The sequence below is a fragment of the Zosterops lateralis genome, assembly GCF_965231275.1.
Source record: "Zosterops lateralis genome assembly, chromosome: 11".
In the NCBI taxonomy this organism is placed as follows: Eukaryota; Metazoa; Chordata; class Aves; order Passeriformes; family Zosteropidae; genus Zosterops; species Zosterops lateralis.
Window position 1 is genome coordinate 17,330,529 of NC_139771.1, and position 27,881 is coordinate 17,358,409.

Sequence of the window (27,881 nt, forward strand, 5' to 3'; positions counted from 1 at the left end):
ACGGTCTACTTCCCTGAGTCAGAACATCCCCAGGGAATGGCAGCAGCTCGGAAAAACCAAGACCTTTCTCTCGTGAAGACACTGTGTGAGACATCCAGCATGACATTTTAGAGCAGAGGTACACCATGTACAGAACAACAGCAGCTACAGGAGGAAGCCACCCCCAGCACATCCTCCTGCTAGAAACCCACATATTTCCTCCAAAGTGCCATCTGGGAGGAGAGATCAAAGTCAGTCAGGGCTTGGCAGCTGCACCCGTGGGATCAGAATTTCATATGAATTTGCTCTCCTTTTGCAGCAGTTACAGCCACCCCCTGGGGATGAGGCACCAGGGGCTGCATCTTCCCAGCCTTGCAGGTTTTGGCAGCATCACCTCCTGCCCCTTTCCCCAGCAATGCCAGGGTGCCTGGGTGCACATGGGGACCCCACATGGTGTCCCCAGGGATGTCCCCCTGACCATGATGGGCTGCACAGGAGCAGCAGCACGCTGGAGTTTACATCAGCTGCTTTGCAGAGCTGCAGCCCACATGAAAGTACTGGAGGTGCTTCCATTCAGTAGGGACAGGGTTCAGTGAGAGATCAGCCTCTGACACCAAGGATCCAGCTGAGGCACCCAGGCCAGCACAGCAACTCCCTCCTTTCCCCACTGGAGTTTTTCCAAAGCCTCCAAAGGTGCAGCCACCACACCAGAACCCCCCAGGACACACAACATTCCCACATTCCTGCTGGCCTCTGCCAAAACCTGGCATGCCATCCTACCTCCCACTACAGAAGCACTTCAAGTTTTGTAAAAAATGACACATTACGCTGTGATGCCATCAGAAACATTTATAACACAATGAAATATAACCCAGCTCATCTGTGTTTAGGGGAAAAAAGTGGCTCTTTCAGCAGCCTTTCCTTCTGTTTAATTAAAACTTTCCTAGGACTACAACTGACTATTAGAACCTGCTGTAGAAAAAGTGAAGCCAAGTGGAAATATAATTAACTTGAATTAATAAATTATTTTCCAGACGACTGTGGAAGTTTCCCTCTGCTGCTTAAGTAAGTTTATGTTTGTCTCAGAGCTCTCCAGCCCAGTCACGCTGCTGCCAGAAACGCCTCTTTACAACTCCGCACTGAACTTGGAAAATAAATTTCTATAAAAACCATTTATAAAAACAGGAAAGGAAACAACCCCAGCACAGCCTGTCAGGACATTGAGCAATAGTTGCCCATGGGTGCTCCGGCAGAGATCCAGGCTGGGATCCCAGCACAGCCCCAGCTGCTTCCCCGTGTCCCACACTCACCTCGCTGCAGCTCCGATCCCGATCCTGATCCCGATCCTGATCCCGGCTCCCCCGGGCAGTGTCAGGGCTGGCATGGGCAGAGCAGAGCCCAGGCGGCCCTGCCGTCCCTCTGTCCTTCTGTCGTGCTGCTCTGCCTCGGCAGCTTCGCCTCCCACTGCTGACACACGCCTGACATCACCACCCACCCGCTCCCCTGCGACGCCTCCCACGCCCCTTTCCCCAGATAAAGGGAAAACCCAACGGCGGAGGGAACCAGGAGGATTCCACTGAGGAGCTGCACCCCTTGCAGCACTCTGAGCATCTGTGGGGGGCCAGGGCAGTGGTGTGGGGGCTGCCCGGGGTCCCCCGTGGTGCCTTGTCCTGGCCCCGCCAGCCTTGACTCACACCCAGAGGCAACAGGTTCAACCAGAAGCATCATCCCGGCGTTCCCGGCCGCCCGCTCCCACGCTCGTAAAAACCATGGGCGTGCTTCAAATATGACCTCTGGAAAAAAAACTGCCTCTCTGCCGCCTCTGATCGTGGCGGGTGATGATTCCCCGGCCCCTTTATCACTTCCTTTGGGTTTTTCTCCTCCGGACGCGCTCAACGTTCCTGAGGGCTGTGGGAGAAGGGGGCACCTGTCCCAAGGTGAGGAGGGTCGACAAAATGCAGCAGCCCCAGCAGCTGGAGCAGCCTCCTGCCCAGGAAGAGGGATACAGGGGTCTGTGCAAATCCTACACCAGGATCATTTGCAGTGCCGAGAAAGGGGAAAAATAAAATAAAATAAATAAAATAAATAAATAAATTAAAAAAAGAGTTTGCGTTTTTAAGAAAACCTGCACGGAATTGCCTCAGGATGTGGGTAGAGCTTTGCCCCATTTCCTCCCCACCCTGTGAGATCCATCCCAGCCCAAAAGGAGCTGACGGGCGCCCCAAGTATTCTGGGTACATTACAAAGATATCTCTGCCTCCTTGCCCAAAGCCTGGGGTAACTCCAGGTCTCTCCTCTGCTGTTCCACAGCAGCAGAGATGGGACCTGACTCTGTACCCAAGACACATCTTGGCTCTCAAGGACTGAAAAGTGCCCTGTCCTCAAACTATCTCACATAAGAACAATACAAGCTCCTTAGCTATCACCTCATCTGACAAACCCTCCTAAATCAATCCTTGTAAAAAAAAGGCTGGTGATTAAATGAACATCTTCAGAATAAATTGTGAGCTAATAATATTTATGCAGATGCACATAAAAATAATCCCAAATGAAAGTGTTACGAGTTTCTGCCTAACACGCTTGGATCCATGAAGAGGGAAAAAAATGCACCCAATACAAACAAGGACAGAGTAATAAAGTAATAACTTTGTTTAACTGAAATTTTTCTACCTCGTGGTCAAAAGGCAACACTCAGGAAACCGTCACCGCTCTAGAGATATCCTGCTCCCTTCAAATACTCCCTACCCTGTACAGACATGTTCCTAAATAATTCCTAATTCCAATCTTACCTAAACTACATGCATTTTTAAAGACAAAAGAGTGGCCAAAAAAAAAAAAATCTGTAAATCTGGAACTGGTTTTTGAGGGCTGGAAGAACAATTAGGAATAATTAAAATGTTTTTGTGGAAGTTTTGCAATGTATGTTCCCTTTAACCAGATGATTAAGTCCACCTGAGCTAATTAATGTTTTCTTAATAGCCTTCCCATCCATGTAGGTTGTCAAGACACTTAAATGCTCCTGAAAAACTACTGAGCATCCCAGGGGCTGCCTGTCTGACTCTGAGTAGAGCTTGGCCTGGTCAAGGTTGTTTTTCTGATTATTTTTTTGTAGAAAAGTGGAGGTGCAGCTCTGATCACACCTCATTACCCAGGCACCTCTGTGCACCAGCCAGGCTCCTACCACCCAGCTGTGCTTTTCCAGCCCACGAGTTCAGCCTTCCCTCCATTTCTAGTGGGAATCAATTCCAGAGAGCACTGAACCAAAAGGAATGGCCCTCTTTCCCTCATAAGAAGAACAGTAACAGTCTAAGGCAGCCCAAAGAGACATGGCATGCCTAAATGTTGAAGCACCATAAAAGAAGCAGTTTGGTTTTTTAACCTGGCTGATCTTGCATCCAGTTTTGAATAAAATGCAAGTTTGTCCCGGCCTGACAGCGAGAGCAAACTGGCTCAGAAAAACAGCCCAGTCAGGATTGCAGGCAGGAGCTGGCAGAGACCCTGCCCAAAGAGACGTGCAGGAGAGATACTCAGGGGCTCCTGGCTCAATACTGCTGTGAGCCTCAGGGATTTTGTTTTGAAAAAAAAATAAATTATAGTATTTTTTTGCAAGGAGGTGAAAACGTGGAGAGCAGCTGAGTGCATGGGCTGTGTGGCCACACATTGCTGCACCAGCCCACGTGCCAGAATTGCACCTGGGATGTTTCCCAAGGTTAGTGACAGATGCTGACCAAGAGCTAAATTACCCAAATCTCTGGCTTTCCACCCAAGGGGTCTTGGAGTAAGGTCAGCATGGAAGTGCAAGCCATGCCACAGTGCTTGCAGCAGCCTTTCCCTCGGGAAGCACTTCCAAAGCACCTCGTGGTACGTGCAGGGCCTGCAAGGAGGTTCAGCAACCAGCACCTCAGGAACTGGCTGGGAACAGCAATCTGCAGACAAATCTGGCAATTCAGAGCAAGGAAACATAAAAGATTTCTGCCCACAGGAATGCACCCCACCCGATGAGGGAAATTACCACCCTGGCAGCAGTGCTGGGAGCAGGGCTGTGTTTCAGCCCCTCTGCTGCACTCAGCTGTGTCTGGCATTCTGCCCTCAGCTGGAATCCTGTGTTTCCCTGCTGTGCCTGCCCATGGAGGGAGGCACCTGAGGAGATGGCAGGAGAGCCAAATTGCCCCACCTGCAGCAACTTCTGAGGGAAGGAGGCAGACAGCTCCCACCTGTGTCAGCTTTACCTTGGCAGAGCTCACCTGCAGGCATCCTTCAGCCCTTAAATATTAAGCCAGTCCTCTAAAAACTTCTTCAATCATATTTTTTTCTAATACCTTATGATCCTTTTTTGCCTGGTCCTCACTAGCACTGGCATCATAAGGCTGAGAGATGTCTCAACATCAAACTGCCCCAAAACGTTTGTGTTTTGCAGCAGATGACGTTCAAGCAACTTTTTGCACATCTGGAAAGAACTGAATTTCAGAGCAATCTCATAAAAGCTCATAAATTATTTTAAGTAATTATGTCAGGTTAGTATCTTCTAGCTAAATCAATGGCTTGGTGAGAAATAAACACAATAAAAGAAATCTCTGCCTAATTAGAGCTGCCTGCTGAGAAGACTGTCCCAATGCTGCTGTGTTCTGAACTATTCAGCAAAGCAGGAAGCAAATTTACATGAAGTAAATGTTCTGCAAGGGAAAACTTTTAGCATCAACTCAGCATATGTTGAATTAAGAAAGAAATACCATAATACCTCCTCCTCACAGCTCAGAAGCAATGCATCCCAACAAAGAGAAAGTCAGGAGAAAGTGTCAGGAGGCTTGCAAGGATGAACAAAGAGCCTCTGGACAAACTCAGACACAAAAAAACCCCCTATATAGACTGGGAGAAATACAGAGAAATTGTCTGAGCAGCCAGGGGTCTGGACTGGAAAGCTAAAGCCCTGGAATTATTAAATCCAGCCAGAGATATTGTGGAGGTGACAAGGCCCTGGCACAGGCTGCCCAGAGCAGCTGTGGCTGCCCCTGGATCCCTGGCAGTGCCCAAGGCCAGGTTGGACACTGGGGCTTGGAGCAACCTGGGACAGTGGAAGGTGGCCCTGCCCATGGCAGGGGGATGGAATAAGATGATCTTTCAGGTTCCTTCCAGCCCACAGCATCCTGTGATAAACATTACCCAATTCAAAACGAGTATATGCTAACAAAAACACTTCTGAGAACACAATGCAGTCAAGACATCAAGCAGTAGAACCGATATTCTTGGACATTTTAAACAATACCATAGCAAGATTAGTTCTCTTCAGATAACACAGCTAATTTATCACGAGGGAGTCGCCCACAGAAACACAATGAAGTGGGAGAACAAGTCAAAGAGCCAGCAAGCTGCCTTCTCCAGCCCTCAGAGGATCCTCACATATTGGCTGAACACAGAATAAACTCAACTCATGCCTTAATACACCCTCCCTTAACAAGATTAACAAGACATACATTGTTTATCTTGCCAGTGAGAAGAATGGGGTAGAGATAAAGGGAGATCTATTCTGGCTTGAAATGACAAACCAAGTCCTGGGACCTGTTTTATACTTTTCCTAATTGATTCAGAGGATACCAGGGACAGGATCTTGGCATGCCACCCCACAGCAAGCAGGAGGCACTTCTCCAAGCAGGATTTGACTCTCAATATTAACTGCAACTGAAAGAGAATATGTCTGCAAAGCAGCAGGACTGCCGAACTAACCCCAGGTCTGAGCTCAAATCTGAACAAGGACTGCCAAAGCCAGTCTGTTTTAATGCCCCGTGAGACTTCAGGATGATAATCAAGTGAGCTCAGTATAACCTCCAGCCAGTGTGGAGCCACTGCTTTTATCCACAAAGACAATTTTCATAAAGGACACACAAAATAATTCTCCCTTTTCAGTCTGTTACAGACTAGAGCCCAGTGCTTCCCTCAGTGCCCCAGCTGGCAGTCTTGGGTGACACCTGGGCACTGCTAGAAACTGCTCCTGAAACAACACAAGCTCCCAGCAGTGACTTGGAGCAACAAAACACCCTTGTCCAAACCGTCTCAGGTCAACCAGAAAAATATTAATAGCTGGAGCCAAACCTCCCCAGCCAGCTCTACACAGCCAGGGCAGGTTCTCCAGGTCCAGCCCCAATTCACACACCAGCCTCCCCAACACCTCACACTCCCTTCATGGATGGTGAGGATGGAGCAGTGGCAGGGCTGGGTGATAGGGATCTGCAGATTGCTTCATCCAGGCCTCTCCTGCAAGCTGCTTCCTGTGAGGAGCTCTCAGCCTTGGACTTCATGCACCGGTGTTGATCCAATAACAAAATCTTGGGATAACCACTGCGCTCCAAGGCTCGCATTTACGTGTCTTTGCCTGAAGACCTACTTGGATAAAGCCAAAAGATTTCACTTTTTGAAGAGGGTGGTTAAATTTCTTTGGATTTAACTGACTATCCATTAATGGGTGCAGCTAATGTATTTTTTATTTCTATTATTAATAGTAAAATTTTATTCTAAATATGGACTTGGCTCTTGCAAGATCCCTGTGATTCTACGGAGAAACAAACACACCTGTCAGCACTGCAGAAAAGACATGGGCAGCAAAATAAATCCTCCTGGTGTGAATTCACTGGGGCACAGGCACCAATTCCTGTTAAAAGCCTCCCATCCAAAATGCTGCAGCTATCCAACCACAACCAGTATCAGAGAGGTTTGCATACCCAGAGATCACTTGTAGCTTTAAAATTTGGGAAGGCAAACTCAGTCATCACTCGACTTGGACTCAGCCTTTCCCTCTTATTAATTCTCCATTTATAATAATCAGCTGCATGTATATTTAAACATCACCAACTGGAGAAGTGGAGCACAATGAGGACGCTCTTTCCCAGATGGCTAGGGATAAACACAACAGCAGTTTTGATCCACAGTATAAACAGCTGGATAACACCTTCACACGACAGTTGTGAGTTTGGCTCCATTCCCAAAAAGCAAAGCAAGAAAATTCTGCTAAATCCAGCAAAACTAGCACCACTGCTCCAACAGACAGGAATAGTTTACATGTCTATTCCCCTCCTGACTGCTACTCCAGAGACTCCTGGAAGATTCAGGCAAGCTGTACATACTCCTCTCTCTGAAATAAATTCTGATACATTCATAAATATGAACAAACAATAATACAGATTAAAAGGAACTTCTGTCTGCTCCATCACAGGCAGCAGGGCTGTGGTTACACTGAAATTAGCAGCAGAATCTCAGCATTTTAACTCCAAACCCAAGCCTGGGTGTAGGTGCCCCTCTAGACCTGATGTCTGCTTTTCCTCCCAGAAGTGATCTGATTCCAATCACGTATCCAAAGTGCACTCTGCATTTAAAACCCTGAAACGTTTTTCATATAAAGAAACTGTCTGTATATTTAGCCACTTGTTAAAGGCAGTCATGGCTCAGGACAAGCTGTGGCTGACATCATTTTTGTCCCTTTGCACTGACACCAGACAAATCCTTAAGGACACTACAGCCATATCCATCCCCACAATTTCAATGAGATTATTGTAATTAAACCTTCCATTTGCATTTAGGCTTCTCTCTCTCACCTTCCCTTTTAACCTCTATCCTCTGTTGTATAATTATAATTTCAGTGAAGCCAACAACTACTCTCATTTTCATTGTAATACCTCCACTGCAGAGATGACCTCTGGTTTTTATTTTATTTTTCTTAAACACAACTCCCACTGTATTCAAAGACAACGCCTCGTAACTAACTGTAGCAGGGTGTGACTTGGTATCTGGGCCCTGCTGACCTTAAAAATTTTTCCTTAATCTGCCTGGTTGATGTTGTAAACTGAAATCCCACAAGCATAAAAAATGCTTGGCAAAGCAATGCTTCCAGCCAGGCAGGCTCCGTTTTCTTGGAGAGCATTGCTGGTCACAGCTGGACATCTTGGCTGCAGAATGATCCTTTCCTGGCAGGAAAATCTTATAGATGTTGCCTAAAATCAGGGAAGTGCTCAAGGGCAAGAGGGCCTCCTTGATGCTCTCTTTAAACATTCAATGGCTTCATCATGTTGATTTACAAAGGGTTCCCCTTGTGTTACTGTCTCTTAGTGCAGGCATGGGAAGAGACACCTGAGCTAAAACTCTGTATTTTACTAAACAAAGTGAAGGAAGGACATGAGAGCTCACCCTTGGACACACAGGTACATAAATACACCGAAAGAAACCAAGTCATAGTCTACTCTGGAAAAAGAGAAGATCAAGTTGAAAGCTTGAAGAGGGGGACTACTCTTTAACAAGGAAGTTTTATTAAGCTGTGCTTTTTGGCACCAATACACTAAACAATATCATTTTGCAAATGTAAAAACTCCCTGGCAGGGAGCACAACTTCTTGTGAACTCCTGCCCAGATCACTCCCAGGGAAAGAAGAACAGCAAACTCCCAGGTCTCCATCCCCTCATGGCTTAGATGTTTCAATGAAGACATGACCAGAAACGAGCCCCATCCCCATCTCTCATGGCTCCAGCATGAGCAGCCCTGGCTCTCCCACCTCCCATGGGGGTTAAATAACCCTTCAAAGACTTTTGGGGCTCAGTGCTGTCACAAGGACACACATGTGGCTACAGGAGGGGGAGAGCTCCCACCACGCCATGTGTTGGGTGGGTGTGTGGTGGGTTTCCATAGCAGAGCAATACAGGACCCTCTGCCCTGTTCAAACAGCACAGGAGGGTGTGGGCAGAGCTCACTCTGCAGAAGACACACCGGAAAGCAGTGCAGGAGAAGAATGACCTCCAGTACTTGGCATTTATTCTCAATTACTCCTTAGAATTTATAGAAACACACAGTTGCTCCAACAAGCCTTCAATTTCACCCAGTTCCCCTCACATTCTGCATATATCAGTGGAGCCTTTTATGCTTCATGCACAAAAAAACCCCACCTACAAAAGTGAAGTGAAAACACTGCCCGAGTACAAGGCCTTGCAGCAACACAACGGCTTCGTATTTCTGTGGTTACCCCTGGGGGTTGCCAAAATTCCCACCCTGAGACCACCAAACTCAAGACACACGAGCCAAAGCTCCCAAAGGGAGTTTCCACTATCTAGGAGAGGGAGAGATTTACTGCCTCAGTGCCAGCAGAAATCTCCTCCTGCCTCCAGCCTTTGGTCTTTTGCCCACCAGTCTAATAAGCAACAGCTTAAAGGAGAATATTCTGACACATACTCCAAACCATGTTCCCCCCACAAAAAAAAAAACAATCAGATGTAAAAAAACCTTACTTTTCTGGGTTTAACTTTGTCTTGTAAGTCGTACTGGCCGATTCCTTTGTAACTTATTCCAAGCCACCACGGGATTCCTTGTTTATCCTGAAAAATGGATGTCTACGTCAATCAAGAGCTCCTCAAGAATTAGGCAATTCCAAGATTACACAGCCCTTTTCACTCTGTGACAAGTACGAGTAGGTACAGAACAAAGATCTTCTGGCAAACAATTTGAGGTGAAGTGGATTGCTGGGGTGAACATGGAAACTTTCTCCCTCTGCCTTCTGAGGCAGAGGCACAAAACCTCAGGTGGTGGCTGTGCAACGTGGACAGAAAAGCGACAGTGCTGCTGGAACAACGGGGTGTCACTGGCTGGAGGGGTGGCTGTGAAGGGCAAGGACAGGGGACAGGGAAAAACTGTGGCCAGTGACTGCAACCACTATATTCAGGCATGGACAGCCACAGGAGGAGACACCAGCACAAAACATCAGCTTCTCAGGTACCACAGTCATGGCCACGACTCAAAAGTAAGGAGACATCATCTCTGCTGAGCTCTTCGGCACAAAACCCTTTGGCCCCGGCTCTGCTCTACAAATGGGAATAAATGGTGTATTGCCATCACTCTCCAAAAGTATTTCTCAGCATTTCCCCACTCCAAGCACACACCACTAATCACCTGCCACTTAGGAGGAGTCTTTTCCACATTTTGTTTTTCTAATCTTGATTAATGTCTCTGGGGAAACTATTAACTGCTTCAGGTCTAGCAGCGATATCCAGTTTAATTAAGATGATAGGAATGTAGCTCCTGATAGGATTACATGAGGTTTTACAAAGATTCCTTTCTGCTTTCTGGAAACAATTTTTAAAGTACATGGAATGGGGAAAAATTACAGAGGTTGAAAAATGTGGAGTTTCATACTGATAGAAGGGCACTGAATCATCCAACTGCTCTTTTAGGAATGCAAGTCCATGTAATAAGCTCAGCAATCACATTATCTATAGGCAGTTACTGACCTTTACTCCATAGTAATGAACTCCATATGTTGGCAAAGCTTCTACCACTTTCATGTACCTGCAGACAGATTTATAGCATATCAGATGATTTTCTCTGGAGGGAGTAATATCTATTAACATATTTTTTTCACACATACATCCAAGACATGTCATTTATCATTTGCATATTTTGAAGGCCTTAATAATTGAAGGCCCATGTTCTCAGAAAAAAAACTGAGCATCTTGGTTTGGGGAAAGATGGGGTATTTTGGCCCAGCTAAAGCAAAAAGAAAATCTCTCATACAACAGAACATTCAATCTCTTATCAGAAGATTGTAGAACTGAAAACAAAAATTCTGAACTGAACATGTGAGCCTTTTGGGAAATATTGGCAATAAAGACCTGCCTATAATTATTCCATTATGGAGCTCTGGTTACAAAGGATAGGCTCCAAATGAATGTGTTTATGCCATTGTACAACTGTTTCATGAGGCAATTCAGAGAACCATGGAACAGCCCATTTTTCCCTTGTTCCTACTGAAAAAAAGACCACAGATTATTGAGACAGATTTACAGGCACTAAGGTACATGAGAAAAACTGCGAGCAGTCTGCACTGTGCAGCCATGGCCATCATCTCAAGCATCTCATAACACATCCTACTGCATCTGCTTGTAGGAAGAACAGTAAATATTAATGGTAAATGAAAAATACAAATCCACAGGCTCAGTGGGCAGCTTGGAAGACCTTGATGTTTTGAAAGCCAAATTCTAAACGTTTCAGAATTTCTTACAGGACTTAGGGTAATACACACCCTTAAGAGTTTGGAGCGAAATTAATTGATGGCAAGCAAGGTACGGAGAAGTGTCTTCCAATAAAGTAAGATATGAACAATTTCTTTTGTATTTGAGGTACCCAAATGACTACACAAATGCTGAATTGTAAGCCTGTGAAGTGTGAGACTTGAAAAAATTCCACCTTGCAATGTAACTCAATAAAAAGAGAATATGACAGATACAAATGAACAGACAATAGTGACCCAGTCTGCCTTGCCACTTCTCAACCAAAAAAAAAAAAAACCAAACAAACAAACAAACAAACAAAAAAAAACCACACCAGGAGAAAAATAAAAATATCATCAAGTGTCATACTCACTGAACGATGGCTTGTCCTCTGGTCAGACCTTTGATTTGTATGTAATGCTCAATTACTCTGTCCTCACTGCAAACCAAGCACAAAACCCAGTTCAGAGGCTCAGTGACTTTGTTCATGTGTGACAGCATCTGCCAAAACTCAGCCACCTGCTCAGCATGCAGAGAAGGGTCCCTCTGCACGTTTCTTGCTCTGGTTTACATTCTGGTTCTTGCGGATTTCTTTCCCACCCTTCATTAGGCAGCGTGGAGCTGCCTGGCTGATCCCCACCATCACATCCTGCCTCCCAGACTAATTAACGAACCATTTCGGATCAGCCTGTTCTGCTGCAGATGCTGCTGCAGAAGAATGGTGCTAATTGTGTAAATTCATCCTAACTTTCTAAAGGACCCAAACTTCAAAGGCTGGTTAATGCCCCATATGCAAGACAGGAGAAGTTTAACTAGAGCTGTTTTCATTCCCATGTATTTTTTCCCCCTCCCTGACATTTCATAGGTGAAAAAAACCAACACATTTGTCAGCAATGACTTTTTTGCATTCTTTCTGTAACATATTTCAACATTTTGTTTTGGAGGAATGCGAAATAAAATATGCATTTCTGTGTCAGACACTTGAAAGCAAAGAAAAGCCCAGCAGCATTCATTCAGAGACAAACAAATAATAAGCAAGCATGGTATACTTGAAAATCCATCACGTACACATCAATCCTAAAAAAAACCAAAACAAATGAGGGAGTTGAATTTGCACAAAGGGCATAAATTCCAAGGAAACAATATCACTGATTCATCCTAAATGCTGTGTTCCTTTACAGCAAATCCAAGCCCTGGAATTGGAACTGTCTTTCCTTTTCAAGCCTTTCTAGATTATTTTCTTCCCCAGTTCTGTCGAGAGGAGCTGGGTGGGCAGCTGGCAGCCAGCAAAGGTCAGCCCACCACAAAGGCTCCAGTGTGTGACAGATGAAGACCGAGGTGCTCTCTGCAAACCCAGGCTTGGCTGGAGCTCAGACTTCAGCTCCTTCTATTGCAGGGTCCCCACATACTCTGATCCAGCAGTTTCTGACACACCAATCTAATTTAAGCAAACTTTGAAGGAGGAATTTGCATCAGATCTTGCATAATTTATCATCTTCTAAAAACTGGAAATGCTTGAACACGAGCAATTAATTCCACGTCCTGGGCTGAAAACTTTCAGAGGAGTTTGCAAACTGCTTAAAAGTGATCTTCTTGTTACCATTCACAGCAATGATTTACATTTTAAATTAAACAGCTCACCAGTAAGCAAGTGATGGATGTTCCTGCAGTGTCTTGGTAGGAAAGACGGGCAGTGTCTTCAAGTCTTTTCTAGTGTTCTCATCACTGCAAAAGCAAAAAATGGCCCAGAGTCAGTGCTAGTGAATCAGAGATGGACTCATCAGTTTGGGCAGAAGGAAGGGCTGTATTTGCTACTCACAAATGTGTCATGTTGCCCCATTTCAGGCTGTCATAGCAACGTAACTCTAGAGGCCCTCTCACATGGCAGTGATGGATATGGTGTCATGCAGGCTCATTGTACACACACGTGGTGCTCAGGCCACCACCGTATCAATATTTATTCTGCACACCCTCAGCCTATTTGCTGAGTGCAGAATGAGCCTTGAAACAGCTGCAGGAAAGCCTCTGCCCAAAGGTAAGGCTTGTAGTGCTAAATTTTGCTCTGTCTTCAGCTAAAGCCCTACCTCTAGACAATGCATTTCATGAAGCAGTGTGGTATTTGTTAAATCTCAGAAGTTTAACAGTGATCTGATTCAAAACAAAGGGTTTCAGTTCATATGCTTTAAAATATTTTCAGTGAAAACAGTTCTCCTGGACTGCCCATTGTACAGAAAGTTCAGATATTCTGGACTCTAGGCCCAACCTCAAATGAAATACAGGGGGGGTTGAAGTATGTGAATGCAATTTGTCATGACAAAACCCCAGCAGAATATTTCAAAACCTATTTACAGGCATGGGTAAAATGGTTCATATTCTCTCCTCACACGGTCCATTAATTCATCAGCTGAAACCTGCACGCCCCATTTCAGCAGGATCTCTGCGTGCCTTCGCGGCAGCGCCAGCAAGCACCAACACGACTTCTCTATGCAAAGAATGCACCAGTCACGTCCATCAGCATCTGCCTCAACTTTGTCCAGGCTTTTCCTTGAAGGCGTTTTTTTCTGCTCCTAACCTCTCTTCTCATCAGATTGAGCTATTAGAGTTCTCATCAGAGCTATGTCCCCCTTCGCTTCACCCTGTGCATCCCTAGAGTGGATGGAGCTCTGCACACAGCAATCTCCTCCATCCCAGGATTCCATCTCCCAGATGGCACATGGAAATCGCAAGAGATAAAAAGTTTTTTTGTTCCTCGGGAGCATGGACTAATCACCCTGCAAGGCTCTTCCCCAGCCCTGGGTAAAGGGGGACCACCTCTGAGGAAACAGCTCAATCAACAGCCTATTTATTCTTCAATATCTTTGATGAAGCTGCCAAGAAGGGGTCAATTAGCACCGAGGAGTGCTGGTCCCTGCACTCTTCTGCCAGGAATATCCATTTTTCTTTGCAAGCTTGGCCAGCACCCAAGTGTCACAGACAGGGACAGCTGGGCAGAAAATCAGGGTCTCTTCTTCCAGCGCTCAAATACAGCCAATGCTCACAAAAGCTGAGTTTGATTCACCTCTTTACAAGCACATTTTGATGGGATCAAAAGGCTGCAGCACATCTAGGCTTGAAGAGAGAAGGCAGATTACCAGGTGTTTGTAGGGTGACATGGAAATGCAGATACAGAGCATGTTCTTCTGAGGCCTCAGAAACCAGAGCAAAGAATAAAAACAAAAATAAACCCAAACCCTGAGCGACCTGGCCTGAACTCCCTCTTGGAGCTGGAGGGTTTGGCCAGATGACCTCCTAAGGTCCAACTTCAATCACAGACTCACAGGATAATTGATTATTAAAACACAGTTTTCCTCCTATTTTTAAACCTGACTCATCACAGCAATGGCTGCTCCAGCAGGCAGAGCTGGCAGGGAACTTCAGTGAAGCAGGAGAGGTTTTGGAAGGAAGCACTAACAAAATAGCTCATTTTTACCAAACAAAAGGGCTGTTCCTGTAAATGTAGATTCTCAGCCCCGCAGTATTCATAACCAGAGGTTTAATGGGTGGTCATTAAACCCCTATTTAAAAACCTGGTTGTAAGGGCTGAGGCAATAAGGAGGCTGATGTGGGAGGCCAGGGCTGAGCTCTGGCAGAGGCAGCCGGGCACAGGGGACAGCTGACACCCAGCTGTCACCTCTACACATGGGGGGAGAGGTCCCAAACTCTCTTCCACCAACCCTTACAGGGCCAGGAGCCTCCTCATCACTGAGAGTGTGCAGAAATGCCACCAATCCTGGCAGCTGCATCTCCCATGCTCTGAAATGCCACCTCCTACAACATTTGTGACCTCCAACAAAACTACTCGCCTTCCTGCTTGGTTTTTGGACCTCTCACCTCTCTGGTTTTTGGGCCCCTTGCCTTTCCAAATCTGGCTGAGTAGCAACTTAATCCTCCTCAATGCCAAAACAAGGGTGCTAGTTAAGCCTGAGTGATGAGTAGCAGCTCATCAATATGAAAATGTCTACCACTGAATTTAAATTTTGAGGGCCAGCCAGCAAACTCACCTCCGAGCAGGGCCTGTGGGCTCTGAGCTGGGACATTCAGTGATCAAAGGGCTGTCACCACGTCTGTGCCATGGCAGGGGGCATGTCCCTGCAGCACTGACCCAGACCCAGACTGTCAGCAGGCAGGGGCCACAGAGCTGTGACAATTTACAGCATTGCTGGGCCTTCTCTCCTCTTCTGCCAACCTACAAACCCATACAACTTTTTGCAATAACAGAGAATAATACACTGATTTTATGAGGCAAAATTGCCCCCTGGGATTTGTCTTCCTGATGGGACCCAAACTCACATCCTGAGGTTTTGACACCATCCCATCCACACGCACTGGGAGAAATCCATCAAAGTGGACTTATAAGGCTTGAAACTCTCTGAGAAGCAACATGAGGAATTTTTTTCCCCCTGCATAATTGTGAGATCAAGCATGAAACAATCCTAGAAAAATGTAAAAGACCTGGGAGAGACAGGGCACAGCTCCCTGTGCCTTCAGACAGTGCAGGCTGGCACGAAGCAGCCTCGATCTGCTGACTGCACGCCCCAGGATTAGCACTGGGGATGATTCACGGCTTCAGGGATAATAAAAAGCCTCAAAGTGGTCCTCCCCCTCCTTGCACAGAGTCCATTATCACTTCATCTGCACCGAGCAAGTCTCCCCTTGACCTTCAGGATCACTTTCCCAAGCCCCAGCGGTTCCCCAGAGGTGACAACTCCCGATAGCAGGAGCTGAGGCTTTGAGTTATGACCTGTTCCTGTTTGGTTTCACAGCGACCACAAGACGATAGAGCGATCCCAGGGCAGACAGCCCCGGCTCCAGATGTCCCACCAACCCCACTATCAGCCGGCCAAACACCCCCTGTTGTATCTGGCACGTCCATGGTGGGTTCCCACCAGGAGCAGGACAAGGCTGTCGGGATGGGGAAGCCCAAGTTCCATTTAATCTGACCCCTGCTAAGGAGGGGGTTTCTGGACTGGTGGTTTTTGGCATGATTTCAATACATAAACTTAAAACCGCCCCAGAGTCAATGGGACTGAACATTTTTTGGCAAAAGGTTTGTTTATTCCCCAGGAGGAGAATATAGGAAACTCTCATCTCAAGTATTTTTCCACTATGGAGAAGAATTAAACAAAAGGAGCAGACAGACCTTTTCCTTCCTATTCCACCCTCTAAATAGGAGTTTTCTCTCTGGCAGATACAAAGCAGGACTTGGATTAATCTGGGCAATGCAAATGGAAATAATGAAAATCTGCATCAAAGCCTCCTCACGCTGAACCTCAACTTGCACTCCTGGTACTGCCCATAATTAATTCTCTGTCCCAACATGATCAAACGTTGGGCAAGATGCTGTCCCCAGCACGCCTTGCTCGTCAGCTCCATGGAGAGGGAAGGCAGCTTGACTCTCAAACAACCAGTAACAACATTTAATGATCTACCATGCTATCAACTGGACTTCCCACTTAAAACTGTCTCCAGCAGCAAAAACAGGACCAATTTCATGAGCTTCCTACAACCTGCTGATGTTACAGTGAAATTTTAGGCATCTTGCTATAAAACCCCCACCAGAAATCCACGAAGGAACCAAGCCAGACCATCATGGCATGCTCTGCCTCTAGAGCACATTACTGAAAATTAAAAAAGAGTTACATATTTATGCCCCCAGAAAGCACATCTTGACAGCTTGTAATGGAATGATACAACACTCCCTGCCAGGCAAAGATTTACAGAACTGTGCTAATTAGGACCATTTGTCAATACCTGGCATTTCCCTACACCCACTGTCAAAAAGCAGCTTATGCCCCTTGCTAACGCAGGTAAAGAGCTTAGATGGAGTAAGATGTGGTTAATGAGATTAACCAAACATGAAGAGCAAGTGACACACCCAGCAGCAAAAGCCATATATTGGAGTACAGCATAGAAACTTATCAGCCCACAGATTCTTTGTAAATATTAACAACTCGATGGGAACAGGACTTCAGACAACTCTTAACTGACTAAAGCAAGGGCAGGTGTGTCTGCCTCTGCTGAATTGCCTTTATAACATGTTATAAGGTATGAATTTATCACTAGGGAAAGTGCTTTGTATAGCAACTTCCCTCTGTTCTTGGAGCCTTTTGACCTCACACAAATACTCTCTCTTGTGCTGTTACAGGATCACTGAAGTAAGTCACTCCCAGGTTCTCATGAATGGCATTTGGTTATGTTCAGTTAATTCTTGAAATGAAATTTAGCACAGATAGAATTTAAAGTGGCCTTGCCTTTTGAAAATGTCAATCAGCCTCACAAAATTAACCTGAAAGTTATTTAATGGACACCTAAATATCAGCAAATTTGAGAATTATATATGAGATTCAAGGAAATGTGCAGCTGCGCAGCAAAAGGATGACACACTATTACCCTACACCATTAATATGATTCAAAACGTTTCCACTAGGATTTGTCACCTCGTTGTCTTCAAGATATTTACAGCTAGCAAAATAAACATTCCAAAACAGCACACAATTAGAGCAGATGGTTGAAAGCTTGGCAAGGGTTTCAGTGGGTCAAATTATTCAACTGATGTCAGTAATAGCCTTATTTCTTTAGAATGACCACTGAATTCCTTGGCACCAAATTGTACAAGAACATCCTCTGCTGCTGCACACACCCTAACCTGGTCCTTAAGTGATTTTCTCAAGTGACCAGAGACTCAGGGAAACATCACCAAGGTCTCCAAGGTGCTCCCATTCATTACACGTATGGATGAAAACCAGCAACACGGACCAGCCTATTGTAGCTGGGCTGCTTCAGCAAGAGGTGCCTATTCTGTAGGCTTTGGGTTTGTCATAAAATAAAGAGCATGGCAACCTCAGGCTCCCCTGGAAGCTGCTCTGCCCTTCAAGGTACCACGAGAAACAGGTGTGAGGAGCAAGCAGTGAGGCAGTGGAAGGGAAAAAAAAATAAGCAGGGTTAAAAGTGCAGGAGAGAAAAGGGGCAGGGAGGGAAAGGAAGAGAGAGCAGGGGAGGTACAGGGAGAGACGATGGATTTAGCAGCTTTTGAGTATGCCAGAGCAGCGGGATCTTGGCAGCAGGACTTTGAAAAATGCACTCTCGGACAAATCTTCTTTTATGACAAATGCCAGACGTTTCCCATCACTTCCCAACCTTTCAGTTTATGGTCTGCTGGCACACTCAAGAAAGTTATTTTTCTATTCAAGGGAGCCCAGGATGTGGAAAGGCCATGAACAAGGGGCTGCCATTGGTACAGGACTGTCAGAGTCCGACCTTCCCTGCAGGCAGCAGGAGCTTTGGTGGGAGCAAGGTTGCAGGGGCTGCCACTTGAACACCAGATAGCAGCCGCCTGCTCAGAGAGGTACTTGAAGGGGCATTTAAGAGCCTTCCAACCCCATCTGTGAAAAGGACCCTGATAAGCAGTGCAGATGGCTTTTTCAGCCCCAGCTTGTTGGATATTTAGGCTGTGGCTACGCTGCAGGTTCCCACCTTGTGCAACTGCAACAGCTTTAGTTTCACAGCTCAGGGGGGACCTGCACCAAACACAAAGTGTGGATGGGACTGGATAACCATTCCCTATACTTGGACCAGAGCCTTGGACTCCCAGGCCTGACCTTCAGCTCCAGCCCTGTTGTTCCCTGAGCCAAATTTCTCTGCTTCCCAAGCACTGCCCAACTCTTGGGCAGAGCAGCAGCAGCTGCAGATCTGCTGGGGTTTGGTGACCCCAGACATTGGCTTTTGGAAGATGGGCCAAGAGCACCAAGGAAAATGTAACATTTCTCCAGTCAGCTGTATGCACACACCTCTCCACACGAGGACATGGTGCAGATAAATGGGAACATGAGCTGCTCCCAGAACCACCTTGGCAGAATCAGGCAGTGCTACAACTCCCAGACAAGGAAGAGGGGCCAAGGAAGCAGCTTGTCATGACTAGGGAAAATCTGTGACCTGGAGCTGCCCTAAATCCTCAGGTCCTCTTTTACAGCTCTTGATGTGAAACATGAATATTCTGAAGACAAAAACCCTTTTGGTCCTTGGACCTACCACCTACAGTGGGGTGGTGGGTCCCATCCCACAGATCTGCTATGGCATATCCATGTTTAAAGAGCTGCTTGGTCATACCTACAGCACATGTCAGCAGTGCTCCCCTACAAACCAGACAAAAGCAGAATGGCTCTGCTGTACCTGGGGATTTACTGCCAGGCAAAAGATGGATATTCACAGCTGATACAATGCTTGAAGGATCCCAAGCCCTCCCAACAACAGACTGTTGTTTCTAACATCCACACTTTCTTCCTGTTCACACAAAGGTCAGCTTAGCCATATTAGTTGTGAGTTTTTAGCATGTCTGAGTACAGTAGCAAAGTTTAAAGCTTGTTATCACAGCCCGGCTGATACAGAGATACATGGAACCACAAGAAAAATAAAGTGTCCAAATAATGATAAAGACCTGACAAATCTGCAAAAGCAAAAAAGCTGAGGCTGAAAAGCTGTCGGTCCATTTCCTCAAAGCACAAAATACACTTCATGTGTCAGATCTCAGCCACCATGGGAAGGAAAAGCAAAAGGTTTACTCCTGCTTTTCTAGAGTGAGGATGTTGTTAGGAATCAGACCAGAGTCCAAACTCCTGCTCATAGCTGAGGGTGCAAGACTGGAAAATAATCCCTGCAGACCTGAGAAAGTTTTGCAGATATTCGACAAAAAGAAGGTGAATACATTACAATGCAAAACCCATGAAATGTGGTTTTTACAATAGGAAAAAGCCATGTGTTTTAATACTGAACATGTATTTCTAGGAATAAGGGGAAAGCATCTTTTACCTATGGCTGTGGATGTCATGATGCTACCCCATGGGATGGCTTCCTCCCTGCATGGGAGACAAGCTGGGGGATGTTGAATTTCCTGGCACCTTGCTTGCCTTGTCTCTCATCTGTTTTGGATGCAGAGCACACACAAAAGACCTCTCTAGGTGGCAGGGTTGTAAGCACTCTAGCTCTGCTTTCTGAGTTAAAAATAATTAAAAAAAAAAAAAGAAGAAAAAGCAAAGAAAAGAAAGTATTGTGGAGGGATTATTAAAGAGGACAAAACACAGTAACCCCTTTTCTGCCCCTCTGGAAATTGTACAAACACCATGCATATGAAATCTAAAAATCACTCTTCCTTACCAAACTGCCACAATTATGTGTGAATATTAACAGTTACATTGCTATATACAAGTAGTAAATCCCATGAGATCAGGTTATTAAATTACTGCAAATATCCTTTTCTTTTTCCCCCTCTTCATCTAATCCTTTTTGCTCATTTCCACCCACAGTGCTTCCACCTAATTAATCTGCTACATAATAAGCATTCTATACAAATTCCTTGAGAGTCCTTACAGAACTGCTTTAAAATAGGAAATTGTAAAAACCATTACAATTACATCACTGCAGGCTGGATATGCTTTAGTCTGCCATGAACTGGATGAATCTACAAGTAGCACCACTCGAAAAAACCCTGTTGCTATGAAAAGTCTATCCAAGAAATGGCATCTTAAGTACTTTTTCTTTGTATTTGCACCTGGTTTACATGAAAAATAAAACACCAGGAGAAAACAATGTTTTCATCTCATAATTGCTGCCTCAGTGCTCAGGGAGATGGAGCTCAGCAGTTCCCTGCCTGGCTCCCCTCTGCCTGCTGCCTTCCCTCAGCTCCTGCTCCTCATGGCAAAAACCTGCAGGGATTCACCAAGGAAAGCAAAAATTTCACCCTGCTGGAGAAAATGACTGCAGTCTTCAAGCAGCTTTCTTTGAAGAGGGCATAAAATTCAATTAAGCTCTTGGGAAAGTGAGTATCTGATACCTGTCAGTAGGGTGATCACCATCATTGTCTGAAATAGACACGAAACATGACTTTCCCTAAACTTGCTTATTTACTACCTTGGTTCATCAGATGTTCCCAAATAAACTGAAATAATCAACCCCCTCAACTAACAGGCTCTGAGTAAGCAAATCTTTGCTTATCTTGTCCTAAATTAGCTGTCTATTGAAAAAGAAGGAGTAAGGAAAGCACAGAGCTGGGTATGAGGAGAGAGTTAATGGTTCAGAGCCAGTGCCTCAGCAGGTATTTAAAGGAAAAGTGCTGGGAGTCACAGCTGAAAGGCAAAGCACACAATGAGTCACTTGACAAACAAGGGCCAGGAGCACAAGGGGCACAAGGCAGCGCCAGTGCTGAGCACTGATTTACAGCCAGGCAGACACAGCCCACAGGAGCTGGGGGCAGCCTGGAGAAAGGCTGAGGGTATCAGTGCATGGGCATTTAAAAAATGCATGGAAAAGAACATCAGAAACTAAACTAAACTGCTGCTACAGGCCCCAGGTGGATGTTCTGAGAGTGAATCCTCTGGTGACCCACCAGCTCTGTTGTATCACCCACTGGCACAGGTGTGAGGAAATACCTGGGAATGAAACAGGATCCAGACTGGGCTCTGGTCTTTGGCTGCCAGATGAGATGTCCCCTTGTAACTCATCCCTGAAATTATCTTCCTGCTACAACCCCTGTCCTGGGTGCGGCCACACCTGGAATTTTGGTCACACAAACCTGGCAAAATTCCCAGATACAGGCTGGACAAGCCACCTCCAACAGACCTCAGGTGTGTCCTGTTCCTGAGGGTACCTTAATCTTGGGGTTAGCGGTAGAGTGAGCAGGTGCTTTGCTATCAGACAATCATTAACTTCTTTCCAACAGCTATTTTCTAGCACTGCCCAAGTTATCCTTCCCACATTCTTTTCTACCAGAAGATCTTCCGGTTTGCCTGGTAAAATATCCAGCTTCCCAACGAAACACTACACCCAAAAACATCACTCTGAGCACTCACTCCTAATTAAGAGCAAATTGTTAATACTACTTTCTGCACCTAGATCAAGAACTTCACTTTTTTCCTAAGCAGAATTTTAAAAATCATGAGTTTCTGAACCAATTACCCCATAGCCTCAGTCGCAGGGCTATCTCTCACCCAAACCTTTCCCTTTTACAAACTGCCCTTATCACCTCCATAACGATAAAACCCCGGTGCCTCGCACATGTCAGCTATCAGGAATTCATTATTTTGTCTGTGTTATGTTATACCAGTCGGGAGTTATCTTTGCAGCCCACAGGCCAGAATCAAAAACGAATGTGTCAGCTATTTAAAGAAAATAGGAGCCCTCCTCCAGCAATTTAATTAACTTCCAGGGAGCATGGCTGGGTTTCAGTCCTGGAAATGGTACTGGGGAAAACACAGTCCAAGATTATCAGTCAGAAAATAAACTTTTTTTTTCCCCCCGACTTACTTTCCTTATATAGTCCCTGTAGCTAATCTGATTTTGATAAACATTTTTTCAATGCAAGGACAGCATTTAGGACTTCTCGGTTATAAATTGTCTCTCTCATCAAGCTACAAAGGAAAATAAAAAGTATGTAATATTTTACAGCATTTTTGATGGCAGATGTTTAATTTGTGAACTAAATGCAGCTAAATCATTTATTTCCCAAGGAGGCTAGACTTTATAAGCTGCATATTTACAAGATGAATAATTAACAGACTGTTAAAACGCTGTTTCTTTAAAATTCAAATAAAATTCCTGAAATAAACAGAATATGTATGTTTTTCCTCCAAAACTGAGCCACGCCAGAAGCTGCAATTTGAATCACATTCCCTTTCTAAAACCTTTGCATAAAGTTTAAAAACCAAGATCTCATAAAACCACGCTTGCAGATTTTTCTGTTTCATTTGCAAATAGGAGTGTGTAGAAACGCAATTTACTCACGCAGAGTTTCAAAACTCCAATCAATGACTAATGCTTGTTTGGGGTTCCTATTGCAGGAGCTGGGTAAAAGGTGCTGGGAACTCAGCTCAAAAGGAGGAGCAGTCAACTGGAAGTCATGGGTGAGTCGTGAAAAGCAAACACGAGGCAGTGTTACATCCTTCCTCTTGAGCAAAGCGTGCCCAGCACTGCACAGGAAGGCAGAGGGGCAGGAATCTGCAGAATCCCAGCCTTGCTGGGGACAGCAGAGCTGCAGGAGTGTCCTGCTCTGCTCAGGGCAGCCCTGACACTATCTCAGGGAGTGGGGGAGAGGGACAGCTCAATGAGAATCCTTGTGACATCCTCTTCATCACACACAGCAGGGAATTATCTTGGCTGGGATCACCAGTTGGGTAAACAGGAAAAGGAAATGGGTACATGGTGAGCTACACTGACCATGGTCTGCTGCCACCCACCTCTGTCATCATTCCTCCTGTGTCCCAAAGCCAGTCTAGGCTGCCTTTGAGAATCTGGAGTTGTCCAAATCAGGACATGCTGTGGGTGCAATTTTGAAGCACGCACTAAAGTTTTATAAAGATGTCTTCAAAACCAGGGTCCTCTCAAAGTGGGACTTGGGTGTTTCATCTCACATAAAGTCTCTTCCCAAGTAATAAGGCACAACTAAATGATCTTTAAGGTCCCTTCCAACCCAATGATTCTATGAAACCCCTGTCCCTGTAAGAGCTCAGCTCAGGACCTTGGGGTCCTACTGCAAAGCACCTACAAGAACCAAACCCCAAAGTCCCTGGTATTCCCATGCTGCCAGTGCTACCAGACTGCAAAGCCTCTGCAGAGTCACCTTTGTAGTGCAGAAATCGAAAGTTTTTTACTTTCTCCAAGTACCCACGTGTCAGGTTCACTCACTGAAAAGAAACAGATTTCCAAGGAATGTGCTCACCCACTCAGCATGGGGCAGGGGAGGGTGTTTCTCAGAAGGCTGCAGCTCCCTGCCATCAGGGTGTTATCTGAGAATTTGAGCAGTGGATTGGGAAAGAGGTTCCTGTAGAACCACAGGAGTCTGAGTGTACAGGCCCTGGTACAGAGCTGACGTCAGTGGGAACTCTACACGCTGACCCCACCACAGGATGTGTCCCCGAGGAAAAGCTGCCTATGGGATGTGTGTGAAAAATGAGACAGGAAGAGAACCCCAGCATTGCCCGGACTGGCCCAACCCTCACTTCCACAGAGCTAATCTCCAGGACTTCAGGCAATTCCTGTATTTACCTGCGTTCATTCAGCACTAATCCAGCATCAAAAAAATCAACCTGCACATTCTCACGGAAGCACAGGTGGTGCAAGAGCCACATTCCAGAAGGTGATTCAAAGCAGAATGTCCAAATGACAGCGAGCAGAGAACACACTAAACTCAAGGCACTGCTGCAGGGAGGCAAATCCCAGTGCCCAGGAGCACTGCTGCAGGGACACAGCCTGTGCAGCACAGCAAGGGCCAATCCTTTGGTGTCGTTGTTAAGATATGCTGGTAATTAAGCCAGTGCTTTTATCAGCGCTGGCCCAAAGGACCACTTGTGATATGCGACATGAAATTCCTTCACTCCTGGTGTGCTCACTGGGCCTGGGACAGCTGGCTGTATTCATGTGCTATGGGGGCATAACATATGCTCAGTTCAGCAGAGGAAACAATTGCTGCAGTCATTTCCATGCAACTCTTAGGGGAAGAGCTGCATTTGGAAATCACTCTTGTAGCAGAGTGCTGCTCTTCCCCACAGTTTTCTTTAAATACTTCTGAAGGTACCCATGGGCAATCCACTCCTTGCAACGTGTCCAGGGAACCATGGAAAACAACCACAGACACAGCTCTTGGGCTCGTGAGGCCATACTTACAAACTATTTATGGCAAATGATAAGGAGGCAGGGTTAAGTTTAAACCACATCAGGGAGCTTTTCACCACTAAGGTGGTTTTTAGCATTAACCCCTGCTCTTGAGAATCAAGAAAATTGTGCCACCAGTTGCTACAGCTTAACAAGTTACTTATTGTGGAGTCAGCAGTGATTTTCTGGTTATCTGTGACTAAACTGAGCTAAGCTTAGGGCGTCCCTGTAGAGATCAGGCAAGATAAGGTTTTTTTTCTAGAGAAAAATGCAGCGTATTATACAGCAATATACTGGGGGTCACAAAGCAGGTCTACAGCATGAACAGGAACAGAAATGGTCTGCACAGTCAGCCCACCCAGCTGATCAAAAACACGTTTTTCTCCTTGCCAGGTGTGACAGCATGCCAACAAACAGGAGGAGGAGGTTTGATGGACTCCACAGAGCGTGTCCTTCAGCAGAGAACTGACAGGCCTTTGAAGGAAAGGGGTCTGGGGATTGGCACTGGCATTTACTTGACAACTGCCCCCTCAAGGGAAAGCAGAGGCACTCTGGCAATCAAACGTGACTTGCCCCCTGCATTTGGGCAGACAGGTCTGTACTGAGCTCTCTGTTGTAGCTGAAGCGTAAAACACACCTCTCCTCCCTGCAAATGGTACGGAAACCCAGCAAGGAGTAAAATATTAACGTGACCAAAGCCAATCTCCCGAATCTCTATTTGCTCAGCGAGCTGTTTCTAATGGGAGGTCTTTCCCCGTGGCTCCAGCAGGTCCAGGTGTGACCCCACCTGCTCCTGCAGCCCCCCAGCACAAGCAGAGCTAGGTAAGGAGCACCTCCAAGGGGAAGCCACACTTGATGATGCAGCTTTAAACAGCTCAAGCAGAGAAAAGGGGGTCACACATCAAGCACAGCACAACTGTTGGGTCAAGTGTGGGGAGGGAGAGCCCCCGGGGCAGCTGCAGAACACACACAGCTCATTGATCCCTGGGGCAGCTGATGGTCCCTGCACGGGCAGGGCTGTGGGCAAAGTCACCCCCAGGGACCCAAGCACAGGCAATGGTTTGCTTGGCAAAAGTTTGGCAAAGAACAGGCTTTTCCGGCAGGGAAGTGTGGAGCTTTCCCCTTCTCCCACTGTGGCACCCACTTTTTGGGAGGGGAGCAAAATGTGCTGCCTGAAACAGTGTTTTGACTCAGAGCTCGCTCACAAAAGGCATTACTCACCCTGCAGACTCAGATTTTATCCAGCCCAGCAGCAGTTCTCACTTTCTTTGGGCACTGCTCGCAGCTGGACTTTACCCCCATTTGTGATTGTTTGCAGTACAATGCCAACACAGAAAAACACATCCATCAAGCACACCAGCATTAGAAAGGAAAATGTTATTACCTGGAATAGTCCCCTTTAGCTTCCTACAATTGAAAAACAGTGACAGAATTAAAACACGATCTCTTCAAACCCCTCGGTTTTCCCAGCATTGTTCAGCTCCCCACTCCCACAGCTCTGCAGGCAGATCCTGACCCCGGCCACACTCACTCCCTGCAAAACACTCAAGAGCTGGACTTGGCCCCTGGTGCTCCCAGCTGTAGATAATCCACCTACAGCACAAACAAAACTTGCTTCCAAAACGGGGATGAATTTCACATTGCAAATCAAATGTCGCTTTCGCTGCACAAGGAGTGAAATACAATTCTCCCTCTCCTCTCTCATCCAGGCAAAGGTTGGCTGTACAGTCAGGTCAGCACTTGGGAGGAATTGTGCTCACTCGAGATGAAAACAACTGTTCAGGCACATCGAGCTGCTGCTGCTGCAGCTTTGCTGTGGCACTTTGTCAATGACAATGCAAAGGGAGAAAAACCCCCAGTTTTTTAAAGGTAGAATTTTATTTCATAGAAAGCGGTAAATAACTGGAGTTTAACTCCCAGTAGAAGAAAATTAAATTAATGAGAGTGAAAAGTGACGCTGTATATTTCAACATAACAGAGGTATCTAAACCATATGCTCGGAAGATTCACAGGCATAATACAGCTGATTTAGCTACAATATTTACACTTTCCTTCCCAGATCTCTGGAATGTATTTAAATCAGGGCAAGTGATGAATTGAATGGAAACCTGCCCAGATAAATGACTTCCCTTGATTAGCTTTTTTACTCTTTCAATTTAAAACTCCTCGAATAAATATTTCCCTTACTGAGAAATGAGAGAGAAAAAAAATTACTCATGTGTTGCAGCTCCCTCTCCACTCCCCCCATCCCCATCAACATCCCTGCGGGGGATTATCCCTATGGGAAAAACCGGGAAAGGGAAAACGCTGAGCCAAACCCGGCGGGGAGGAAAAAACACTCACCTGGAGCACCAGGGCGGCCAACTTGAAGACGGTCTCGCTGTCCACCTCGATCTGCCCCTGTGGCGGAGAGAGCGGAGCGTGAGCGGGGCGCGCCCGGGGGAGGAGGGGAGGGGAGGGGAGGGGAGGGGAGGGGAGGGGGCACCGGGGGAGGCGGCGCCGGCTCCGGCCCCCGAGAGGAGCTCCCGCCCCGTGTCCCCCCGCTGTCACAGCCCCAGCCCTGCCCTCTGCCTGCTTTCTTTACAAATCTGCATTTCCCGGGATGCCGCTCCGTGTTCCCCGCACGGTGCCAGCCTGTGCCTGCGGCAGGGAAGGGATGTGAATGGTTCAGAGCGCACCCCAATCCCAGGGCGATGGTCACAGCTCTGGTTTGGATTGCAATCATGCACTAGCGGTGTTTGGGACCTTAACATCCATTTCTCAGGGGCAGGGACACCTTCCACCAGAGCAGGTTACTCCAAGCCCCGTCCAGCCCGGCATTCAGCACTTTCGGGGATGGGGAATGGCAGATATTGGCTGGATGACACCCAGGAGCACATCACATCAGTATTTGACAAGATCTAAACCCCTGACACGATTTATAAGAAAAGGTATTTCCCAGCTCATTTTGTGCTCTCCAGAGTACAGAAGCTGAACTTGGGTGCAGCAACCACTGGGACAGCCAAGAGAAAACCAACATCCATCTCTCCATAAAGAGTTTTATTGCTTACAGTTTTAGGACTGTTCCTTGTTTGTTGTCACTGTGGTATGCAGCCCCCTGATGCTAAAGCAGTCATACTGATTAATCACAAGGACAGCACAAACCGAGTCCTTTGTCCTGCTCAGTCTGCATCCTACAGCCTTCATTTCTTCCAACCCCACTGGAGCTCT

General features: G+C 46.3%; 1 protein-coding gene across 7 annotated transcripts in view; it reads right to left on the bottom strand.

Annotated features, from left to right (window-relative positions):
• The window catches only part of FRMD4B (FERM domain containing 4B), a 91,731-nt gene that overhangs the window by 14,505 nt on the left and 49,345 nt on the right, over positions 1 to 27,881 (bottom strand). For 5 of the 7 annotated variants that reach the window (XM_083869759.1, XM_083869758.1, XM_083869757.1 and 2 more), the window contains 6 exons: positions 27,015 to 27,071; positions 26,056 to 26,078; positions 12,636 to 12,719; positions 11,368 to 11,433; positions 10,236 to 10,293; positions 9,240 to 9,326 (listed from right to left, as the gene is read on the bottom strand). In XM_083869759.1, coding sequence (XP_083725885.1) covers positions 9,240 to 9,326; positions 10,236 to 10,293; positions 11,368 to 11,433; positions 12,636 to 12,719; positions 26,056 to 26,078; positions 27,015 to 27,071 — 375 coding nt within the window. The remainder of the gene's footprint in view (positions 1 to 9,239; positions 9,327 to 10,235; positions 10,294 to 11,367; positions 11,434 to 12,635; positions 12,720 to 26,055; positions 26,079 to 27,014; positions 27,072 to 27,881) is intronic. The other 2 variants (XM_083869761.1, XM_083869762.1) reach the window with 1 other exon arrangement.